The sequence below is a fragment of the Strongyloides ratti genome (genome assembly GCF_001040885.1).
Source record: "Strongyloides ratti genome assembly S_ratti_ED321, chromosome : 1".
In the NCBI taxonomy this organism is placed as follows: Eukaryota; Metazoa; Nematoda; class Chromadorea; order Rhabditida; family Strongyloididae; genus Strongyloides; species Strongyloides ratti.
The window spans coordinates 8,583,511-8,597,549 of NC_037307.1; the positions used below are offsets into that span (position 1 = coordinate 8,583,511).

The 14,039-nt window shown below is 25.0% G+C and overlaps 7 protein-coding genes across 7 annotated transcripts; 4 read left to right on the top strand and 3 right to left on the bottom strand.

Annotated features, from left to right (window-relative positions):
* Positions 1 to 149: 149 nt before the first annotated feature.
* Positions 150 to 1,952, top strand: SRAE_1000268000 (Golgi SNAP receptor complex member 1; the record flags this gene model as incomplete). The annotated part of the gene is made up of 7 exons (XM_024649784.1): positions 150 to 177; positions 341 to 359; positions 398 to 405; positions 465 to 655; positions 768 to 910; positions 997 to 1,140; positions 1,742 to 1,952. The coding sequence occupies 7 exons, from the start codon at positions 150 to 152 to the stop codon at positions 1,950 to 1,952; spliced, it is 744 nt and encodes a 247-aa protein (XP_024503627.1).
* Positions 1,953 to 2,448: 496 nt separating this feature from the next.
* On the top strand, positions 2,449 to 3,409 carry SRAE_1000268100 (Nematode cuticle collagen, N-terminal domain and Collagen triple helix repeat-containing protein; the record flags this gene model as incomplete). The annotated part of the gene is made up of 2 exons (XM_024649786.1): positions 2,449 to 3,337; positions 3,384 to 3,409. 2 exons carry the CDS (start codon positions 2,449 to 2,451, stop codon positions 3,407 to 3,409), a joined length of 915 nt encoding a protein of 304 aa, XP_024503628.1.
* A 3,125-nt stretch (positions 3,410 to 6,534) lies between these two features.
* On the top strand, positions 6,535 to 7,103 carry SRAE_1000268200 (Hypothetical protein; the record flags this gene model as incomplete). The annotated part of the gene is made up of 2 exons (XM_024649787.1): positions 6,535 to 6,758; positions 6,809 to 7,103. 2 exons carry the CDS (start codon positions 6,535 to 6,537, stop codon positions 7,101 to 7,103), a joined length of 519 nt encoding a protein of 172 aa, XP_024503629.1.
* Positions 7,104 to 7,196: 93 nt separating this feature from the next.
* On the bottom strand, positions 7,197 to 8,494 carry SRAE_1000268300 (Hypothetical protein; the record flags this gene model as incomplete). Its single annotated transcript, XM_024649788.1, has 3 exons — positions 7,197 to 7,793; positions 7,932 to 8,365; positions 8,428 to 8,494. The coding sequence occupies 3 exons, from the start codon at positions 8,492 to 8,494 to the stop codon at positions 7,197 to 7,199; spliced, it is 1,098 nt and encodes a 365-aa protein (XP_024503630.1).
* A 323-nt stretch (positions 8,495 to 8,817) lies between these two features.
* On the top strand, positions 8,818 to 9,075 carry SRAE_1000268400 (Cytochrome c oxidase assembly protein COX19; the record flags this gene model as incomplete). Its single annotated transcript, XM_024649789.1, has 1 exon — positions 8,818 to 9,075. The coding sequence occupies one exon, from the start codon at positions 8,818 to 8,820 to the stop codon at positions 9,073 to 9,075; it is 258 nt and encodes an 85-aa protein (XP_024503631.1).
* Positions 9,076 to 9,121: 46 nt separating this feature from the next.
* On the bottom strand, positions 9,122 to 10,090 carry SRAE_1000268500 (Protein prenyltransferase, alpha subunit repeat-containing protein; the record flags this gene model as incomplete). Its single annotated transcript, XM_024649790.1, has 2 exons — positions 9,122 to 9,948; positions 9,988 to 10,090. The coding sequence occupies 2 exons, from the start codon at positions 10,088 to 10,090 to the stop codon at positions 9,122 to 9,124; spliced, it is 930 nt and encodes a 309-aa protein (XP_024503632.1).
* Positions 10,091 to 10,270: 180 nt separating this feature from the next.
* On the bottom strand, positions 10,271 to 13,792 carry SRAE_1000268600 (Armadillo-type fold domain-containing protein; the record flags this gene model as incomplete). The annotated part of the gene is made up of 2 exons (XM_024649791.1): positions 10,271 to 13,625; positions 13,668 to 13,792. The coding sequence occupies 2 exons, from the start codon at positions 13,790 to 13,792 to the stop codon at positions 10,271 to 10,273; spliced, it is 3,480 nt and encodes a 1,159-aa protein (XP_024503633.1).
* Positions 13,793 to 14,039: the final 247 nt, after the last annotated feature.

Consider the following 14,039-nt stretch of genomic DNA (forward strand, 5'->3'; position numbering starts at 1 on the left):
ATAAAATAATATGTTAAATTATATTATATAATAATGGAATAAAAAAAAAAAAAAAACGTCAAAGACCCAATTTTAAATAATTGTTACTCGATCCAATTTCTTGTGACGAAGTATTTTTGCCTATTGGAGACTTGACATTGTTAATGTCCATGTTCACGTCATTTGACTATTCAAAAAGTAAGATTTATTTTTGTTACCACATTATCTTGTTTTTACAATCTTTTTTTTTTGAAAAAGTCTTTTTAAATTCTTTTATATTAATTAATCAATGTATTACAATAGAATTAATAATAAATCAATCTTTTTTATATTTAAAAGCATTCATTATATTATATTATAGGTATTGTTTACAGAAGCCTGTTTTATATAAAATTAATATTAACACGATGGCCAATAGTTGGGACGGTAACTGAGAATAGATCTGTTGTTTAAAAAGATTATTTTTATTGTTTTCATTTTTATAGGATTGCGTAAGAGAGCAAGAATTTATGAAAATGAGATAGATTCAAAGCTAATGACTTTTAACAAACTTACAGCAAGTGGTTCTTCTTTTGGATCACAAACAATGTCCTTGACAAATAAAAAAGATAATTTTACTTTAATTTGTAATGAAATTGAACAGTTAATTCAAAATCTTACTACAGTAAATGATGAGGTAATTTAAAAAAAATTAGACAAAAAAAATAGTATATTTTTTTATATCATTTAAAAAAAAAAATTCTTAATTGAAAAGAAAATTTTTTTTTAAAAAAAATATACTTTTATAGATGGATGTATTGATGTCAAAAGATATCTCATTAACAAACAATGCCGCTATTACACATACTTTACGACGTCATCATGATATTTTACGTGATTATTGTACAGAATTTACCAGATCAAAAAATAATATCGAATCACAATTAATGAGGTAACTAAAGAATTTTTTTTTTCTTATAACAATTTTAACCAGTAATTTTATTATAATAATATATATATATTATAAATTATTTATAGAGAAGATTTAATTGGAGGAAATTGTACTATTCAAATTGAAGAGTCTAATCTTAATAATAGAGGTAATGGAAGGAATACAGATCTTTATATGAGAGAAAATGAACGTATAAATTCTTGTGATCGTTTAATGGATGAACAATTAAGGTAATTTTTTTTAAAAATAATTTTAAAAAAATTTCTAAAAAAAATTAAAATGATTAATTAAGTGTATAATTTAGGTTCTTTTTTTTATTAGAATTTTTAATGATTACTAATAAAACAAGGAATTTAAATTTTTTGTAACAGTTTGATGAAAACATTCCATTTTTTATCATACTGTTGATGTAAACTTAATTTTCAATAAAAATTATTTTTATCTTTAAGGGTATAATATAACAGGGTATTATTTGGTAAAATTACTCTTTTTTTTTTTAAAAAAAAGTAATATTTGTTAATTGTATTAAAATATTTTTAAAAAGAAATAGTTTTGTTGCGTTGACGTACAATTATGCATTCGTTAAATAATTGCAAGAAATTTTTTTTTTTACTAAATTTATAAATAAAATTGTGCATGTATATGTTGTTGTTATAAACAAAAACTATAAAATTTCTTACAAATTCTTTAATGATGAAAATAATATATTAAAACAAGTAATTATTTATCTGAGCCTTGTTTATTTCAAGGTCTCCTTCAAAGCGCTTTTCAAAAGTGCTGTTACATCATCAACAAAAATTAACATTAATTTTAATTTTTCAAATTTTTTAGCCTTGCAATGTCTGTAAAGGAAAATTTGTATGGACAAAAAAGTATTTTAATTAATGCAAAGAGAAGTCTAAAGCAAATGACACAAAAGTATCCAATGATAAATGATATTTTACAAAAGATTAGAATTAAAAAAAGGAAAGATAAACTTATATTAGCTGGAGTTATTAGTACTTGTATCATTTTAATGTTTTTATACACAAGGAATTCATAGATAATTGTTTTTACATAATATTCTTTTATATTTGTAAATCTCTTTCACAGTTAATGGAATCCAGATTTTTTAAAATAACTTTTTTTTTTACAATTATATACTATTAACTTATATAAATGTCTAAATAACATAAATTATTATTGCCTTCCATGAGATCATGGTTTTCTGTGTAGTAATTAAATTTAATATTACAATTAAACAAAAATAAAAGATTATAATTCATTAAATATATATTTTTCCTTTTAGTCATTGAATATTATCAATTATTTATTGGCGAAGCTCATGTCCTTCAACGAGCCCAACCAAACGAGCTCCTTTAGGTATTCTAATTTATATAAAATATCTTTTAGAAAAAGGGATAGATGAAACTTTTTTGCCCTTAACTGGTTTACTATAGGGGAGGGATTTAATTTGTATGACTGCCTTTCACTTTTAGTATAAAAGTTTCTTATTTTACTTCAATCATATCATCTTTTCTCCCATCTAATATTCAAAAATGGAAGACAAGCAAATCTACATTCAACGTGAACGTGAAGCTGACTCTTTGAGATCATTTGCTTTTGCAGCTGTTGCTATCTCTACTGTAGCAGTACTTATCTCTATTTTCTCAGTACCAATGCTTTACAATCATATGCAACAGATGCAAACTGTTATGCAAAATGAAGTAGATTTCTGTAGATCTCGTTCTGGAAATATCTGGAAAGAAGTAACAAGAACCCAAGTCCTTTCTAAAGTTACTGGAGGAAGATTTGCTCGTCAAGCTGGTTACGGAACCTCAGAAGGTGTTGATGGATCATTCGCTGCTCAACCAACCGGAGGATGTTGTGGATGTGGTGTTTCACCACAAGGACCACCAGGACCACCAGGACCAGATGGTCAAGATGGACAAGATGGAGCACCAGGTCTTCCAGGAAGAGATGGCCCAGATGGTCCAGCCGCCACACCAGCACCAGCATTCGACTTCTGCTTTGACTGCCCAGCCGGACCACCAGGACCAGCCGGTAACCCAGGACCAAAAGGAGCACCAGGAAACGCCGGAGCCCCAGGAAGTGATGGAGCACCAGGACACCCAGGATCAGATGGAGCCCAAGGACCACCAGGACCAGCTGGATCTGATGGTGCACCAGGTAACGCCGGAGCTCCAGGAGCCCCAGGTATTGTTGAAGAAGTTGAAGGACCAGAAGGACCAGCTGGACCAGCCGGAGCCCCAGGAGCACCAGGAGTTGATGGACAACCAGGAGCACCAGGAGAAGCTGGACAACCAGGACCACAAGGACCAGCTGGAGATGCTGGATCAGATGGAGCCCCAGGAGCACCAGGAGCCAATGGAGAACCAGGCCCACAAGGACCACAAGGAGACAAAGGATCATGCAACCACTGTCCACGTAAGTTTCTAATAATCATTATATTTTATACATTTCTTTTATTTAGCACCAAGAACTGCTCCAGGATATTAATTTGCCAATTGTTTTATGTGCCTTTCTTTCATTACGAAAGAGATACAATAAAAATTTTTGATCTTCAAAATATGTGTTTTTTTATCTTTTTTTTTTTTCTTTTTTTTCTTTTTAATATTTTATCTTAATCTAGTAGATCCTCTAAAAGTCAACAATCGACTAAAGATTGTTATTTATAAAATTAAATTGCATCGTAAAAGTTTGAAACAAGTTTTAATATATCAAAATTCATCACATCATTTTAAATTAAATGTATTTTGTAATTATGTTGTTTTATTTAATAGAAGTGACCAATACTTCCTTTGAAGAAAGTTTTAGTTATTTAATATTACAAAAGGTAGTATTTTCAATTATTATGTCAAGTTAAGATTTTATAATTAAAAAGTTATTTAAAAATTTTGTTGATAAAATTTAAATTTATATATTAAAAAGTCCTTCAAAATGTTGTTAAAATTAACTATTAATTATGTACCATTTTTGAATAAACTTTTTATATAAAGAGATACTTATCTAATAAAAATATATATATATATACCGGCAATAATTTCATTATTTTATTACTTGCTAATCTGCAATGATAATAATTAAAAATTTTTTCCATACTTTTTTGATTCCCAAGGACATATTGTAAGTTATATTGATAATCAAGGATTAATATTATTATATGCGTAGATTTTTAATTAATATTAATAAAAAAAAAATTATATAAAATAAAATTAATTTAGTTAAAAATCAAGAAAATTTATAAATACCATTATTTGATAATAGTATCATTTAAAAATTAACTTGTTTAGAATACGGAGTTGGGAAATTTAAACACCAAAGTACTTCATTACTTAATTAATGTTACAATAAATTAATCTGGTGGTATCTTTTTATTTTAAGTAAAAAAATGCCACCAACTGAAGTAAATATTTACAAAATATTTATATAATTAAATTATTTAAAAGTTTAATAAATTACACCAGGTAAAAAATTTTTATTAATAAAAAAAAAACATGTTTAATTTATTATTGTAAAACTATCAAATAGTTTTTTTTATTAGTTATGAGTAAAAAAATAAAAAATAGAACAAATGTTAATAACATGTAGTTGTTATAGATAAAAGTTAAAAAACATTTTAATTGAAATATTTCCTTATTACAACAATAAATTAAAATTGGCTTTCTTCAATTGTAAAGTGTATAAGTAATGTCATAAAAAAATATTTATCTAAAGGTATGTAACTTTACAATCATAAATACAGACAATTGATGTTGAATGATAAAGCTATTAATATCTTTAACGGTTAATTGAGCATTGTTACAATAACCAATTTTTCAATAAATGATGATGTGAACAAAAAAACCAGAGTACTAGAAAATTTTTATAGTTGATTTTATGATTCAAGCATTTTATTAAATTTTTTTATTATTAAAATAAGAGTAATTCATTAAAAATGATTTGAATTTAACAAAAGTTTTTTTTTTAATGATTACTAATACAATAATAAGTACAATTTTTTATTACTCAGAAAATTTTAATTAATGACTGTGTAAATTTATATATAATAAATTTTTATTTTATATAACAAATGTTTTAAATAATAATGTCAAAAATTATTATATTATTTAATATAGTTCAAAGTATCAAAAAAATGTATTTTATTTTCAAAAAGCAATTTCTTTTATAATAAAATGATACTTAACATTTCTGAAAGGTTATTATAATTGTATATAAAAAAAGAGATACACTATGTAATTTTACAAAAATAACTCATAAAGATATAAAAAAAACATTTAAATAAGGTAATTAAAAAAATATTTTTACAAAACATTTATAATAAAAAATAAGCTTTAACATAAAAATATTATTTAAATATTTTATGAATTTAAATGAATATGATAACTTTAATTATTCATAGAATTATTTTTTCTAGAAAAAGATTTATTGTAAACAATTGTTAATTGTTCCAAGTTTTTTATTTGTTTTATATAAATATTATTGTTATATTAAAATGGCAAATGTATAACAAACTTTTATATTATTTTTAAAAGTGCAATTTATTCTTTATCTTATAACAATATAATACATCTTATAACATAAGGCTATTGTTAGAAAAATTTTAACTTGAAATAAAAGTAGTAAATTTTTATTTGATACCATTTGAATGTCGGTTCCTGTTACATTAAAAATTTAACTTATAAAAATTTCTTTAAAATTTTTTTTTAAAAAAAGACAATAAAAATGGATTTGTGGTAAATTAAAAATTTTATACCATTTTTATGAGTGATAATTTCAAAAACAAATTTTTTAATTTTATCCTATATAATTTATAACATTTGTCATTAAGAATTTAGGTTGTCTTATTTTTTGTTAAATGTTTTATCAATGGATTAAATTAAATTAATTTAAAAATTAAATTTCATAAAATGTTAGGTATTATTTTCTAATAATTATGAAAAAAAAAACATGTAGATATATATTAAATAATCACATAAACAGAGAAAAAAAGATCAATGTTTTAAAGAAATGTTCAATAAATTAAAAGTTAGTTGTAATGATAGAATCTTATAATAAAAAAATATATATACAATACCAAAATTCAATTTATTGAAAATAAATTTTTCAAACAACATTTTTTTTTCTCATTAAAATTACTATAATGTATTTCAAAATATTTATAATTAATAATATTTTGAATCTTTTCCTATTATTTTTACTTTAAAAAACAATATCCTTCAATAGTATATAAACAAATATTTAAATAATGCATCAAACATCTGTTTTTTTTATTGTCAGTTGCACTTTAATATGATAACATTTTTCAATATTATAAATTCAACGATAGTTTCATCGATAGACGTTTAATCTTTTTCATTTTATTTTTGTTCTTATTTCTTTTGACTTTTTAAACTTAATTTTGGTTCCCATAAATTTTTTTCTTTAATCATGATTATAATAAATATTTAAGCAGATATATGAAGTATAAACATTTCTGTTTATAAAAAAATAATGAAATTTTTCAAATATGCACGTATATATACTTTTTTATCAATTTTACACGTTTAAGAATATTTTGTTCTATATATCTATATATTTTCAATATATTTCATTGTTTTTTTTTCTAGTTGGTTAATGATAAAATGCTTAGCAAACTTGCTACTAAAGAAAGTTTAATGAAAAAATTTTTTGAAATCAATTTCAAAAGATATTTAGCATCAAAAGTTATTGGGATAACTGGTAGACCAGTATCACCTAAACAATTGTCTGTTTCTCCCACTGAAAGTGGATATTTTAAATATGAAAGAAATATTTCTCGTAATAGTAAATATTCAAATCCACAATTAAAAGGTGATACCCCATTTAGGTAATTTTTTTTTTATTAATTGTATAATAATAAAAAAAAATTATTTTTAGATTTTTGATAAGTCGTTTAGGACATGCCTATGAAGTATATCCTTTACTTTTTCTTTGTAGTGCATGGGTTTGTTGCTTTGTTTTTATAACATGGTGGAGTTTCCAAAAAATAGAAGTATGGATAGATAGAACTCAAGAGGAAGGTCCATGGGCTTGGGAAAGAATTAAAAATAATTATTGGAAACAAAAGAAGGTATTATTTGATTTTGATAAAAAATATTCTCAAAGACTTGAGATAATGGAAGCCCTTCAAGATGAAATGATTGAAGCAGCTAAAAAGAAAGGACTTAGATAAATAATTTTTTTTTTTATCTAAAGCAATGAATTTAGGTAAATAAAATAAATTTGTTGATAAATATATATATAATTATATAATAAATTAAAATTTCTAATGAAAAGGTGATTGAGGCATTTCTGTTGTTTCTTCTATATTTTTTTCTTCACTTGACTCAATATTATAAACTTTTTTCCAATATTTATATGCTCTATTAGGTATAACAGGCATGCCCCAACCATCATAATCATTTAAACTATATTTCCATCCTTGTCTAGGTATTTGGATAATTTCTGGCATACCACCAGCTGAACCACTCTTTCCAAAACCAACACCAAATTGACCACCAACACGAACAGGATCATTTCCAGTGACTGGAACACCAATTCCCCAATTTATATTAACCATATCACCTAAATCTTTTAATAAACCATTTCTTTCCACTACACCTAATCCAGTTGATGGTAATGGAGTAGGTAATTTATTTTTATTAATATTAATATTATTAACAAATTTAGCTTTTTGTTGAAGAAACGATTGGGAGTTTGATTTATCTGTATCAGGTCTAGTTTCAATTTCACTAAACGGATCAAGGTCATTATTTACTTTATTATTTATCTTTTCTTCTCCATTTTCATTTATCAAGGCCAATTTTTTATTATCGCTAATATCTAATGAAGATTCTAAGGATTCTGTTTTAGAATCATAAATCTATGAAAAAAAAATTTGTTTAGTTATAAAACAACTTATTTTTATTAACAAACATATACAAGCATAAAAAAAAAGTATAGGTTAAGCAAAAAAAAAATTGAGAAGAGAAAAAAATTAGAAATGAAGCTATGAATTCACCTTAGGAGAAACTGTCTTTGTAGACTTTTTTTTTTCTTCCTCTATTTTTCTTTTGATAGCTTCTTCACGTGCCATAAAAAAGTTAAATGCTTTTTTTGCCTCAGCTTCATTAAATCCCCAATGATTGGTGTGTTGAAATTGACTATGTTTTACCTGTTTAACTTCTTCTAATTCTTTCAATACTTTTGGATCAATTTTTGGTTGTTGAGTAGTTTTTTTTCTATTATCTAAACCAAATGGAAATGGAACTAAATCATTTTTTTTTCCTCCAACATTTTTAGTAGTAGTAGTGGTAGCTTTAGTAGTACTACTAGTAAAAATTTTTCTCGCTGCTTGTGGAATTCTAGTTGTTGTTGTTGTGGTAGTTGAATGAGTTAAACAATACGATAAATTTGGTTTTCTTTTACAAATAGAAGATAAAAGTTTTTCAGCACCTATATAATTATTATAATAATAAAGTAATATTTAAGAATTAGATATGTTTTTTAAAACATACCACCTGATGAATAAGCATTTAAAATTAAAGAACATAAAAGTGAAAATTGTAAAATAAAATACTTCATCTCTTAATTAATAAACACTAAAGGATGATTATAATATCATTTATAGTTTCTTATTAGCAATCATGCTACATTTTAATTTTAAAAACCGGTTTTTAATTTTACACATATAGTAAACAAAAGTTATCAATGTTATTATGTTGAAACTATATCTTTGAATAAAATTTCCATTTTTTAAATAATTATTATAAATTTATTTTTATTTTTAATGAAGATACATTTATCCATTTTTTAATGAAAAACTTAAATATTATTTCCATTCAAGAAACTTTATATTTTTTATATGAATATATTATTTTTGTCTATTCTAAATTAATTTTAAATAAATGGATTCTGGACCATTTCGTCGGATAGAAAAAGTTTCAGCACCACTTAAAGGATCATTTCCATTGGATTATAAAGGAGATTGTAAACTTGAAATGTTAAAATATATGATATGTCTTAATGAACATAAAAGTAAAAATTCAGAATGTAGGATGGAAGCTAAAAATTACTTTTCTTGTAGAATGGAAAGAGGGCTTATGGATAAAGATGATTGGAAAACACTAGGATACAAAGATACAGAAACACCAAATGATAGTTAAATATTTTATTTTAGTTTTTAATTTAATAAACTTTACAAAAAAAATATTACATCTTTAATGATTGAATTATTTTTTCCCAATAACGAGTATGGGTTAAATCATATTGTATTAACATATTACAACAATTTTTAATTTCTTTTTTCAATTCATCTATTTCCATTAGTTTAGTATCTTTACTATTTAATAATCTTGAGTAAACTTTAATAAAGAATATATATTTCTGGACACGGGAACTTTCTGTATCTAATGTTTTGGTAAAATCTAAATATTTAATTATACTTTCTTTATCTTTTGACAAAGTAAACAACCAAAAATAGTAATTCCAGGCACTTTCGTTATTATCAACAGTTTTAATTGCATCTAATACAAAGTCTACCTCACTTTTGTATAACTCTTCATCATTTTCAAGTTTGCCTGATTCAGAAAAAACAACTTGACGATAATGCCAAGCAGAATTGTTTCTTAAATCTTGTACCAAAAGATAATTTGTAAAAGTAATTTCACTGTTAAACTTTAGTTTTTCGTTTTTTAATAACCATACTCTATATTGCCAGGCATGATAATTCTTATCATCATCTTTTATAATATCAAGGAGAAATGATGTTTCATGTGAGTAGTCATCAAGATGTTGGACAATTTCTTGACGATGACGCCAAACCTGGTAATTTTTAGGATTTTCACGAATTACCTCAGAAATCATTTGCAACTCCTCATTTAAATCTAAATTTAATTTTTTGAGGCAGTCTCTTCTAAATTTCCATATAGAATAATTTCCTGAGTTAAGTTGTATACATTCTGTTGTTAAATCAAAAGATCTTTTTGAATACTCTCCAGCATCTATTAATGCTCGCATATAAGCAAATCTATCAATGACTTTAAAAAATAAAAAATATAGTAATATATTAAACTTACATTCTTCAGAGAGAGCAATTTTAACACAAGCTAACTCCTCTTCAGTTGAATATATAGGTTCCACATCGTTATAGAGAGGATTATCTTTAAGGAGGGAAACCATAATCTTAGTAAAAAAACTTATTTGTTGAAAAAAATTTTACATAAACACTGTTCAAAAACATCGTTATAAGAAACAACTATTTATTTTTAAAAAACTTTTTAGAAGTATTTATCAATTAACAGATAAGGGCTTTGAATATTAACAAAAATTATAACAAAGGGAAAAAAAAAACAGAAATTATTATTTCATTCTTTTCGATGCATTTATCATACGTCTAGCTTTCTTTTTAGATACTGTTAAATTATTTTCTTCCTCCTCTTCATCATCAGAAGCTGATTTCATTTCTGTATCTTCAGCCTGTCTTTTTGAACCGCTTTTACGTTTATTTTCTAATTCAAGATCTTTAATAACAAGTCTACCCTCTTTATCTTTAGAAAACATTAGATTATCTTCTTCCTCAACTTTTTTTATATTTTGTTTTTTCTTTGGTGGAACAATAATATTTTCAGCAACTTTTTCACCATCCAATAAATCAAGTATATCAGTATTTTCATTTTCACGAATACAATATCCAGATTCACGAACTGTTTTAGAATTTACTGTATTATTATTACCTCCAAAAACTGATAACAAATCATCTACATCATCCTCATCACTATCAACTTTCATTCTATTACTTTTAGCAGTTCTATTTGTCATTACAGTCATTTTACTACGAATAGAACCTTCAGAATCATCATCACCACAAATAGATTTTCCTTGTTTTCTTTTCTTATCTTTAACAACATTATGAACAAATGTAGTTAGTGTTTTATTATTAATTGCCTCAAGAATAGCATCTTCCTCACAAATATTTAAATATTCAGAAATCAACATTCTAGCATGTGCTTTAATTGTATTGGATTCCATACTTTTAGTATAACGTGGTAATAATTCTAATAATTTTGCACGATTATCCATATATAATGTTTCTGGAATTGATTTAACTAAATATTTTAAAACTTTCATTTGTAAACATATTATACTTGATGTATCAACTTCAAAAACAACTGTAGTATTAATAAAGTTAACCAATCTTTCCCAAAGTTCAGAACATACGTATTGATAATGATTTGTTAAGAAATTAACCAATTCAATATATGCACCTTCTCTTAAATCATTTGCCTGATATTCTTCTACAATATGATATGAATCATTTATTGCTTCAAGAAGGACACTTATATAATCATCCATACATTTATTTAATTCAATGTTATTATTTTTAGCCATTTTTGATAAGAATAAAAAGATTTCCTTTAAATCATTAGAAGCTCTCTCTTTAAATCTTTTGTTATTTCTTTTGGCTAATGATTTTAACAATGGAATTCTACATAAATAAAACATTTTATAAACTGAAGAATAGTCTGGTTGAGTAGCAATTATTTTGACTAAAATATAATTTCTACAAACTGTTTGTTTATCTTCAAGATTCATAAAATTAGTGTCTGATATTAATTGTTCCGGAGTCCAAGCAACATTGTTGAAAAAATCATTAAAAGCTGGATCAGAATATTTTTCATAAATTTTACCAAAAACTCTCATTACATGAACTTTATCACCACAACCCCTTTTTCCAGTGTATACTAATTTACAAAAATTAAAAACATCTTCAATCAATTTAGGATCACCAAATGTTACAATAAAACGTAGAAGGTTAATATAAATGTTTGCCTCAGTAAAATCTTCAGTAATTTCATCATATCTTTTAACAATTGTATTAAAAATACCATTTGCAGCACGTGGAGATAGGAATGCTGTACATTCCATCATAATATCAAGAACAAAATCTTTTGACAAATTTTCAATGGTATTTGTTGAAGTATTAACTGATTTTGTTGTGTAGGCATGAAGAAGAATTGGTAAAAATAAGCCTGTTGTTTTTTTAAATGCTTCAACAATTTCTTCATTATTAATGTTTGCTTTTACATATCCAATGCCACTTTTTAATACTCTTAGAAATGCTTTTTTCATTTCAATCATTGTAGTGCACCCTTCAACAATCATTTGAACAACTGTTGACCAAGTAGTACTAAAGTCTGTTGGATTATTAACAATATGTTCTAATAATTCAATTATATGGTGAAGCAATTTAAAATATGTTTTAGCATGTTGATTTGATGATTCTGATGCTCTATCATATATACTTTTCATCTGCCCAAGGAATAAATCAATAAATAATTGAATTGAAGCAGGAACTTTTGATGTACAATAAGCTTTAAGTAAATAAGCATTTTTTAAATGAAGAGGTTGGCCTTCATATTGTAAATCAATGTATAATTCCAAATGTTTAGCTAAAACATTAAATCCAGCATGTTCAATACTTGTAAAAAGAAGATCCTGAGACTTTTCAGCAATAACAGTATTTTCTTGTGATGCATGAATAAGCATAGTTTGACAAGCATCAATAAATACTTTTGAATGACTAAGATAACTATTGAAACCAATAACAGCTGCTTTCCAGAAAGCTACAGAAACATCAGATTCATTAATTTGTCCTGATTGTAATGGTATAAATATTTCACCCAAAAGATTATCAATTTCTTTAATGTTTCCTTTAAATATTTGAGCTAAATCAGTAGCATAACCAGTTAATGATTGAATAGTATATCCATCAATTTGAAGCCCCATTTTCCAGAAAGTCTTAAATGTTCCACAAATAAGACTTCCTTTTCCAAGATTTGGAAACAATTTTACAGAAGTTTTTGTTATTCTATGAATGGTTTTAGCAAATGTTAATCTTAAATCTCTACTCATAATATTCAAAGATTTGCTTGTTAAATAAGCAACAAGTTGTTCTAATGACTTTTCTTCAAATTCTTCAACTTTCAATTCTGATATAAAGATTGATTCTAACATCCATAATGCATATTTTTCAACAGCTTCATTTTCTCCTGAGATGATATTTGTTAGTGAACCAACGATACTTGCAACACATCCTGAAGGAGCAAATTTGTATAAGTCATTATAAATTTTTTCTAAAGACATTAATGCTTCAGGACTCCTTGATTCAGATACTTTTTCAATTACAGCTAAAGCAAAGCTAAAAATTTCTGTTAACAACTTTTCAGATGCAGCTTTTTTGGAACTACAAATATTTCTTATCAAATCTTGTAAACAAACACCTGTACATTTACTCATTTTAACATCAGACAAAACAGAAAAAGATAAAATTTTTGAAATATAAACATGTGTAGAACGATCACCCCAGAAATTTGGTGATTGAACTGAATAAATTTTAATTAAACAATCAATGACAAGTCTTGATAAAGGTTTTGATTGAATTACTTGATTATTTTCCATATATCTTATTAAACATCCATTCATTTTATCAAAATTTCTTATTATGGTAGTTGAATTAAGTTGTCTTAATAAGACTAATAAAAGTGTTAAACTAGCACGAAAATGAATAGTATTTTCTGTTGACAGCATGTCTAATGAATTTAAATGGAGATAAAAATAACTTGCTGGTATTATATTTCCTTTCTTTTCCTTTATAATTTCTGTATAAGCATTTGTAATTGAAGCCATTTCCATTTGAACTTCTTCATCAAGATCACTTTTTATTAAAAAATAAATAAATATCAAAAAAATAACTTACTTGTATGATGTAATTCCACTATTTATGGATGCATTGGTGCAACTTGTATACGTTGAATAAACACTTCGTCTTCCAATACTTCTATCATCATCAAGACGTATTTTTGTACCTTTTACTAAAGCCATTTAATGGATTTTTAAATGAAATAAACAAACTACAGAATATTTAGAAGAAAAATTTTAAATTTACTAAGGATGCGATATTCCACAGAAAAGTGTTATAAGACAAAATGTTGGTAGTATACTACCGGTTACTTGTATGTCATAACTGATACAGTAATATCATTTGGTTATAAAGAATAAATAAGAATATCCCAGATATTTAAAAATATTTTTATAGTCACAAGAAAATATAAAATTACACATATTTTAT